The sequence below is a fragment of the Symphalangus syndactylus genome, chromosome 1 (assembly GCF_028878055.3).
Source record: "Symphalangus syndactylus isolate Jambi chromosome 1, NHGRI_mSymSyn1-v2.1_pri, whole genome shotgun sequence".
NCBI lineage: Eukaryota > Metazoa > Chordata > Mammalia > Primates > Hylobatidae > Symphalangus > Symphalangus syndactylus.
Genome location: NC_072423.2, coordinates 80,167,693 through 80,177,346, shown reverse-complemented (window position 1 = coordinate 80,177,346; position 9,654 = coordinate 80,167,693). Strand labels below are relative to the sequence as shown.

Below are 9,654 nucleotides of genomic sequence, written 5' to 3'. Positions count from 1 at the left end.
AGGCACAGTGGTAAAAAATTATTCTCTGACTTTCACTATCAATACTGATATTCTTCCGTATTAGCCATCTCACCACCCCACGCCACAGTGGATAACAAGACAAATGCTTGATTCAGGACCACTTGTGAATCAGGCAAACATATAAACTCCCGGATATCGTTCAGAATTCAGCCAAATAAGAAACTGGGTGGAAGCCATCACAAAGCATTTCACAGCAATCAATAGTATTCATGTCTAAAAAGAGGATATTCAGTGGGGGCTCCTGAAGGAGAAAATGGTTCACTGCACATGAACTGAAGATTGCGATCTGTTATGAAAGGGCACCAAAACAAGCACAAGAATCTTTGCAAATTGTTCCTTTACAAGGCATGGTGACTCACGCAAGCCTGTAATCCCAGCACACTGGGAAGCTGAGGTGAGACAATCACTTGAGCCCAGGAGGCTGAGGCTGCAGTGAGCCATGACCACACCACTGTACTCCAGCCTGGGCAACAGCTATGTGTATGTGTGTGTGTGGGGTGGGGCGGGGGGGGTGTAATAGATTATGTCTATCTCCATCTCTATTTCTCTGTCTCTTTTTCAAAATAAGGTTGATAGCTCTCTTTTTTTCTTTATTGTCATAGTTAATTTTATCTCACCTTGACGGAACCATGGGGTGTCAAGACATTTGGCCAAACATTATTCTGACCCTATCTGAAGAAAAAACAAAAAGTTCATTTGTGTCACTTTTATTACAAGTCCTTCAAAGTGTTCTACGCTGTTCAAGCCAAGCATCTAGGAGTGAAGGGATTCCCTGGCAGAAAAGGAAGGCACATGAGCCAAGGTGAGCTGGGCTCATCAGCCACCCATGCTCCAACCACCACCAGACCCTGCCCAGAGGACTGTGCTGAGCAGGGATAGGTACCAGTGAGGAGGGACTAGTAGGCCCTCAAGGGAAAGAGGCAGCCAGTCCTACAGGCTTATTGAGGACCCACATCTTCCAACCCGCCCCCCACCATACTTCATCCTCTGTTTTCTAAGTTTGAGTCAAAGCCAGTAATCTCTAGAAAAAGTCACAATAACTCTTCCCCTTTTAGAGGGTGGCTTTCAACATTCAGACCACCTTCATCCTGACCTGCCACCAGAGAAATATTCAACGTCCTTAAAAGCTGCCACAGGGGCTCTGAACCATCAGCGAGAGGGAGTCATCCATTCCCTAGCCCCCAGCATGACCCTGCATGACAGTGAAGGGCCCCTGAATTGACCCCAGACTCTGGGCCTCTCAGGACACAGGCCACCACTGGCCCCTTTAAATTATGCAAAACCCTGCCTGGCCCTGTGTGTTTGTTTGTACTTGACTACTGCATCCTATTTCCCATTTTTCATCTCTTCTTTATTAGATCATCTTTAGCTTATTTTGCTGCTGAGTTTTTCCAGTCTTTTTCTTCTCTGTTTGAATTCAGGACCAAGAAATAGAAGCACTAATCAGTAATAAAGACAGATCATGCACAAAGAGAAAATGCCACCGCCTCCCTCTGTCAAATGTTGAGGTGGGACGGGTCAGATATGTTCCTGGGCACCGAAACAGAAGTAGGAGGCCAAGACCCGAAGGGCCAAAATGCTGTGAGCCTGCAGGAATGGCAGTGTGCTTGCCCCAACTGGGAAGTCAAAGCCACCAAAAGGAGGGCTCACAGCCTCCACAGCGAGAATATAGACCAAAGTAAGATGCTGAAACACTCCCCAGATGTGTCATTGGCAGTAACCCAAAAGCGTGACAGCACTTTGCACTGAAGAGGCTAGGGAAGGGGCAGGCACTCAGGCATTGCTGGTGAGGATGTCAACCGGGATAGCCCCTATGGATGGCAGCCTGAGAGCGTCTATCACAACCACCCATGCATACACAGTTGCCCTCAACAATTCCTTTTTTTTTTTAATTATAATTTAGGTTTTAGGGTACATGTGCACAATGTGCAGGTTTGTTACATATGTATCCATGTGCCATGTTGATTTCCTGTACCCATTAACTTGTCATTTAGCATTAGGTATATCTCCTAATGCTGTCCCTCCCCCCTCCCCCCACCCCACAACAGTCCCCGGAGTGTGATGTTCCCCTTCCTGTGTCCATGAGTTCTCATTGTTCAGTTCCCATTTTTGTAAAATTATCCTCCTCATGTAGGTTCACACAAAACTGTATACGTAGATGATTATGCATTATAGCATTATTTACACAGCAACATATTGGAAACCAAATAACTATCAATACAGAATAGATTAAATAACTTGGGATACATCCATACAATGGAATACCATTCAGTGGAAGAAGGAGAGAAAGAAGAGGGAGGAGGAAGTAATCCATCTACTTTTTGGAAAGCCTCCAAGATAAGAACAAGGTACAGACATGATATACAATATACTCTCTTCGAATACACAGGAAGCGGATGCATGCTGGCCGTGGACATGAGCCACTCAGATCTCCTGCCGTTAGAAAAGAGTTGACAGCCCAGTTTTCCAAATCCCTCCCCCACCAATATTCATGAGCAGCTTTGGCTTGAAGCCTCCCCATGGCCAGATGAAACATTCTCAGAATGGTGCTGCAGTCTGAGACTCGCCCTACTCAATCCTCTTCCTCCTTGTGTGCCCAGGAGTCATGCCTGCCTCTAGTCTGCAGGCTCCTCTTCATCCTTGACAGGCATTGCTAATCCCATCTCAGCATCTGCTTCCCAGAAACCAACTGAGAGAAGACATGGATATTCATGTTTGCTGGTGTGTGCATAAAGAAATTCCAGAAGGAGACCAGACTTCTGAAGGTGGCGATGGGGCCGATAGATAAAACATGGGGAGGGAGCCTTTGTACTGTTCATACATATCCACACATACAGACACACAGACATAAGTGTATTGGGCAGTACAACTTATGCAAAGAGTGACATAAAAATCTTAAATGCATCTAGTGAAAACAAGGAGAAAAGGCAGCACAGAAGCTGGGATGCGGAGAGGAGCTCCTGATTCACTCAGAGCTGGTCCCAGAACCTCACCCCGACGCATGCAAATCAGCCCCAGCTGCGTGACAGCTCCCACCACCAGAACCCAGAGCTCAGGAGCACAGTCCTACGCTGGCTCTCTCTAAAGCCTGGGTAACAGGACTGCCCTCTAGAAAAGCCTGAAAGCCTCTGGTAAACATCACTCAGCCACTCAGTCCTCCTTCCCCAGCTCTTCTCCAGAAGAGCAATCCGAGAAAACACCCAGCAGCACAGAGGAAAGTGGCACAGTGCTGCTAACTTATCTTCAGCAAGATCCACGGAACCCTGAAAACACCGCCCATGGGCCCCAGGATGCCTGCAGCCCTGCGCTCAAAGGCTTTCTGCAGCATTAACGCCCTTCCTAAACCACAAGTGGGGACTACAGGTCTTTCTGTTCTCTAAATTTCGTTTAAAATCTCAGAGAGATTTTTCTCTAAATGAAATTTAAAGAACAGAAAGATTTAAAACCAACCTGATTTGGTCAGATACAGAGGTTTAAGATTGTTATTTTGTATTCATTTTTTTACTAAAGCCATTAAAACTTCCTTATCAAATGAATATTCATGGAAGCGCTAAGATTAATCATTTTTGGATCCAAACAGATCTTGATTTAAATCCCAGCTGTGCAACGCAAAGCCTATGGGACTTTAGACCGGTCTCTTGGTCTCTGGGCCTCAATTCCTCAGGGGTGAGTCAGATCAGGGGTGAGTCAGAGACAATACGACTCCCTTGTATTGTCATCAAGAGGTTTAAAATGAGACCCACCATGCACAGCACAGGACGCAGGACTAGCTGGCACATAACAAGAATTTAACACGTAATAGAGCCTTCTCCTTACCCTTGGAGCCTTTAAAAAATATAAAAATTATATTTTTTTTGGTCAAAGATAATAATCGATATAAAAATCTCACTTTAGGCCCATGCTCCCTGGACTTTCCAAAGAGCATCTAACAGAGTGAGCCACATTTGGGGCCACATTTGAGTTATCTGGGGCCACATTCTTGTGCCCTGCGATGCTGTTAACTCTGATGATTTGTGTGCTCGCCCCAGCCAAAAAACAAAAGTCGGTTTCGCTGTTCCTTGCAGTCCCTTGAACAATTATAACTACCCCAATTGTCTGCTCTGCCTGCCAAGACCTACACGTTCAGGCAAACGAATCAACCAAGTTTCTTTCTGGGTACAGATATAAAGCTATGAAAAACTTGCCTCTTTTCTCCTGTCTCATCCACCACCCCACCTCTGCCTCCTGGAGGGCACTGCAGAGTTAGAGCCTTCTAAGATCTTTATTGCGAGCTCAAGGTGATGGAGCTTGGTCTTCAGGCCAGGAGTTAACAGAGTTTCCAATAACATGAGAAAGACTGAGATTTAAAGATCACTCTGCCAGGTGAGATGGTTCATATCTGTAATCCCCAGTGCCTTGGGAAGCTAAAGTGGGAGGATGCCTTGAGCCCATGAGCTTGAGACAGGTTTCAATAGGGTATGGACAGAGGAAAGCAGCATGGAATTGAAGGGTGGACATTTGTTGCCCAGCAAACCACAAACCCTGGAAGGAGGTGGAAGGGCTCTAGACCTGTGTTGTTTGCAGTGAAGAAATCAAGACACAAAAAAGCAAATGGGAGAGGACAGCAGATGGCTTTGAACGGATGAAAGCCAGACACATGGCAGGTGCAGACCCCTATCCAAGTTCTTTAAGCCAAGGACATTGTTGAAATATTTGGATCATTGATGCCACCTCACAGCAGGTCCTCGTGAAGTTTAAATGGAGTGAGTTTTGCTTCTTCTAATGGTCATTTAGTGTGTTCTACAGGCAATCTCTAAGCAGGAAAAACAGGAGCATAGCAACGCAGCCGAATTTACAAATCCTACTTGGCACTGAGAAAGGCCAAGTCGAAAGGAAAATGACTGGTGTCAATTTTATTGCAGTTTATGGTGGAGTAGGGGGTGCTGTGTCTGGTCTCTTGCATCTGTTGTTATTACCCTTGCCACGTGTGAAAGGAGTATGACACCATGGTCACAAGGTGGGCTCTGCTGTATCCTCTCCAGACTGTGGCTTTGGGCTGTTGCCCAAACTCTCTGGGGTAGCTTCCTCTGGGAGTTGAGTGAGTGAATGCATGTGGAGTATTAGGTGATGCCCATGGCATGCTGAGCACTCATAAAGGCCACCAATTCGTGTCACTGTCCCTTCAACCAAGAATGGGGCCACACACTGCCTGCAGCCCCCACCACCAGCTTGGCAGTATCCACAAATGTGCAGTAGCAATGCTTGATTGGTGGCCTTTTGAAGGGACCCCATGGGCACACTGTATATCTGTCCAAATTCAGGGCTCCCCGTGGATTTACAGGATTGGCAGCTGCAGGTCAGCAATGCACAGCAACTGAAGCTGGGTTCCCAAACCACCTGTTTCTAAAAAAATATTACAACCACTTTCAACATGTCTTTTTTTTATGAATTTTACCATCGAATGCATCTGAAATTGGAAATATATATTAATTCTGATTACATTTAATGGACTCATGAGATGGGGGGTATCTGTCCCGGCAGAGTCTCCATACATGGCCCATGCTGACCACAGGTGTTGGGCCCTGTATTAACCAGGATTCTGCAGAAGAAAAGAAACAACAGGAGATGGGTAGAGACATAAGAGATTTATTATAAGGAATTGGCACACACAGTTAAGGGGCTGCGCAGTCCCAAGCTCTACACTCAGCAAGCTGGAGACCCAGGAGAGTAGATGGTGTGTTCTGGTCTGAAAGCCAGCAGACGTGAGACCTAAGAGGAACTCACACTTCTGTGCTAGTCCGAAGGCAGGAAGAGGCCAGTGTCTCCATCAGGCAGTCAGGCAGGAGGAGCCCCCTAGTCCTCGAGGAGCCGGTCTGTTCTCCTCAGGCCTTCCGCTGAGTGGACAAGGCCACCCCCATCCCAGAGGGCCTCTGTTTTACTCAGTAACCTGTTCAAATGTGCGTCTCACCCAGAAACACCCTCAGACATACCTAGAACACTGTCTCACCACACACCTGGCACCCTGAAACTCAGTCAGGCTGATACATGAACACCAACCACCATAGGCCACCTTCCATCACCGATGCTTCCTCAGCAGGTGGGACACAGCACAGAGGCCCCCTCCCATCCTCAAGACTTCCCCAGCAGGTGGGACACAGCACACAGGCCCCCTCCCGTCCCCGAGGCTTCCCCAGCAGGTGGGACACAGCAGACAGGCTTCCCCTGCCATCCCCAGGCTTCACCAGCAGGTGGGACACAGCAGACAGGCTTCCCCTCCCATCCCTGAGGCTTCCCCAGCAGGTGGGACACAGCACACAGGCTTCCCCTCCCATCCCCGAGGCTTCCCCAGCAGGTGGGACACAGCACACAGGCTTCTCCGGGCCTGGGCAGGAGGCACGAAGGTGACTCATCCCTGTCTGCCCAGGACTGAGGTGGTTCCTGGGATGCACAACTTCCAGCTTTTAAATCCTGCCCATGTTTCAGGCAAACAGGGTAAATTGGCCATTCCAGGCAGAACCCTCGCAGCAGCTACGCCCTGTCAACCCCCTCCTTCCGCATCCACCGAACCCACCAACCTCCTTCTGAACACTTGACCTCTGCCCCAATCCTTTCCAAGGGAATTAGTTCCTTTCCAGGCAAGTCCCTAGACTGAGGCCACGATGGGCTCCCCGTGGACTTCGGATCATAGGCTGTGCTCCCAAATTTGTCCTCCCTGGGAAGTGTCTTCCTCGCCACGTGGTGCTGGCTTTCCCCACAGTTGCACTGCTGCAGTCCACCTTCACCCCAGAGACATGGAAAATAAGAAATCTCCAGAAATGCCAGTCCCAGGAGCTCCACTTTTGAAACAGAAGTGCTGACGCGCATTGCATAGTCATCTTCGGGAATGATACATCAGCACCTTTGCCGTTATCCCACAGGCTGTGGGGTCAGGAGTGACCCAGGGAGACGAGCAGTGAGAAGGAATGGACCTAACCATCTCCCAAGTCCACCGAGCCCAGCCACCGCCTCCCAGTCAGAGAAGCTGTGGGCTCTCCTGTTCCCACATGGACCTTTCCTTGCTTTACCTCTTTTCTCATCAAGGGCACCACTGCTGTTCATCTGTTCAGCCCACACTCACGTGTGTTCACGAGAAGGATGGGAGGGAAAGTGGGGCGGCAAAGAATAATCTTTGCTATCATCTCTCGGCTCAAAATTCCACTAAAGCTGTTTCTCACAAAGTGCTTAAGATGAGGGCCCAGTATATTATTTTACCTAAATTACAACACTTTATATATATGTTTATAAATGTAAGGGGTACAACAGTGCCATTTAGTTACATGGATATGCTGTGCAGTGGTGAAGCCTGGGCTTTTAGTGTATATGTCATCCGAATAGCATACATGTTACCCATGGGGTAATTTCTCATCACCCACCCCCTCCCGCCCTTCCGAGTCTCCAATGTCCATTCCACACTCTACATCCACGTGTATGCATTATTTAGCTCCCACATATAAGTGAGAACATGTAGTATTTGACTTCCTGTTTCTGAGTTATTTCACTTTGATAATGGCCTCCACTTCCACCCAGGTTGCTGCAAAAGACATGACCTTATTCTGTTTTACAGCTGGGGAGTACTCCATTTTGTATATGTGCCACATTTTCTTTATCCATTCACCCATTGATGAACACTTTAGTTGATTCCATATCTTTGCTATTGTCACTAGTGCAGCAATAAACATACGTGTGCAGTCTCTTTCTAATATACTGATTTCTTTGTATTTTATGGAGGGAATAGAGTTTACTTAAGCGAGTGTGGCTGGTTTTTATTTTCTAGTGTACTTTGCAACTAATATTTCTGTATACTCTCTTTTAGGTGATTGGGAGATTTTAACTTAGATCTCCAGCAAGTGCTGCAAGGAAGAAAAGATCCTGAAGAATCAATCAAGTTTCCCATGAAGTCAAGTCCAAGTAACATCCCTGCCTTAACCACAAGCAGGAGAAATGAAGCACAGTATCAACTCGTATGAAAACATCAACGACACAGCAAGAAATAATTCCGACTGTCCTCGTGTGGTTTTGCCGGAGGAGATATTTTTCACAATTTCCATTGTTGGAGTTTTGGAGAATCTGATCGTCCTGCTGGCTGTGTTCAAGAATAAGAATCTCCAGACACCCATGTACTTTTTCATCTGTAGCTTGGCCATATCTGATATGCTGGGCAGCCTATATAAGATCTTGGAAAATATCCTGATCATATTGAGAAACGTGGGCTATCTCAAGCCACGTGGCAGTTTCGAAACCACAGCCGATGACATCGTTGACTCCCTGTTTGTCCTCTCCCTGCTCGGCTCCATCTTCAGCCTGTCTGTGATTGCCGCCGACCGCTACATCACCATCTTCCACGCACTGCAGTACCACAGCATCGTAACCATGCGCCGCACTGTGGTGGTGCTTGCGGTCATCTGGACGTTCTGCACGGGGACTGGCATCGCCATGGTGATCTTCTCCCATCATGTGCCCACAGTGATCACCTTCACGTCGCTGTTCCCACTGATGCTGGTCTTCATCCTGTGCCTCTATGTGCACATGTTCCTGCTGGCTCGATCCCACACCAGGAAGATCTCCACCCTCCCCAGAGCCAACATGAAAGGGGCCATCACACTGACCATCCTGCTCGGGGTCTTCATCTTCTGCTGGGGCCCCTTTGTCCTTCATGTCCTCTTAATGACATTCTGCCCAAGTAACCCCTACTGCGCCTGCTACATGTCTCTCTTCCAGGTGAATGGCATGTTGATCATGTGCAATGCCATCATTGACCCCTTCATATATGCCTTCCGGAGCCCAGAGCTCAGGGACGCATTCAAAAAGATGATCTTCTGCAGCAGGTACTGGTAGAATGACTGATCCCTGGTTTTAGAATCCATGGGAATAATGTTGCCAAGTGCCAGAATAATGTAACATTCCAACAATGCCAGTGCCCCTGACTGGCCTTCCTTCCCTCATGGATGCAAGGATGATCCCACCAGCTAGTGTTTCTAATAGCTAGGTTCTATGTGAACAGTCTTATTGTAGGGGCAACTTCTTAACTTTGTGACTGGAGAGATAAAACGATATAGTAGAAGAAGGATAGAATACAAAGTATTAGGTTGGTACAAAAGTAATTAAGGTTTTTGCCATTACTTTCAATGACCGAAAATTGCAATTACTTTTGCACCAATCTAATAAAAACAGCAATAAAAACTCAAGGGCTTTGGACTAAGGCAAAGGCTTGCTTTCCTGTGGACATTTAACAAGCCAGTTCTGGGGTGGCCTTTCCAGGTGGAGGCCATTACAGCCGATTTCCAGAAGTTAAGTACCTGGGCATGAGACTCCAGGCAGAAGCTGTAGGGTCTTTGTAAGCCAATAATAAATCGGAAGGAATGCATCGCTGCAGGTGAATTTGTCTGTCTCCCACAGCCATGTGGAATCTCCGCCTTCTTCTTTCTCCCTGTTAGCCTGATGCATTTGAAGCCACCTCTGTTTCAGAAAGTAGGCTGAGTATAAACTATAAATGTCAAATAACCAGCTTCGAGTTTCCAATAATAAATGGACCTTCTCTGTTAGTCTTCTTTGCTCACTCAGTATCCCACTGGCCTTAAAACCCTTTCCTGTTACATTTCCTCATGCTTTATGAGC

General features: G+C 47.3%; 1 protein-coding gene across 1 annotated transcript; it reads left to right on the top strand.

Annotated features, from left to right (window-relative positions):
- The first annotated feature begins 7,980 nt into the window (after positions 1-7,980).
- MC2R (melanocortin 2 receptor) lies at positions 7,981-8,874 on the top strand. Its single transcript, XM_055292812.2, has one exon. The coding sequence runs from the start codon at positions 7,981-7,983 to the stop codon at positions 8,872-8,874; it is 894 nt and encodes a 297-aa protein (XP_055148787.1).
- The last annotated feature ends 780 nt before the right edge of the window (positions 8,875-9,654 follow it).

What these genes read in the sequence shown, in the direction of transcription:
- MC2R (XM_055292812.2), top strand. Translation starts at nt 7,981, where the DNA reads ATGAAGCACAGTATCAACTCGTATGAAAACATCAACGACACAGCAAGA.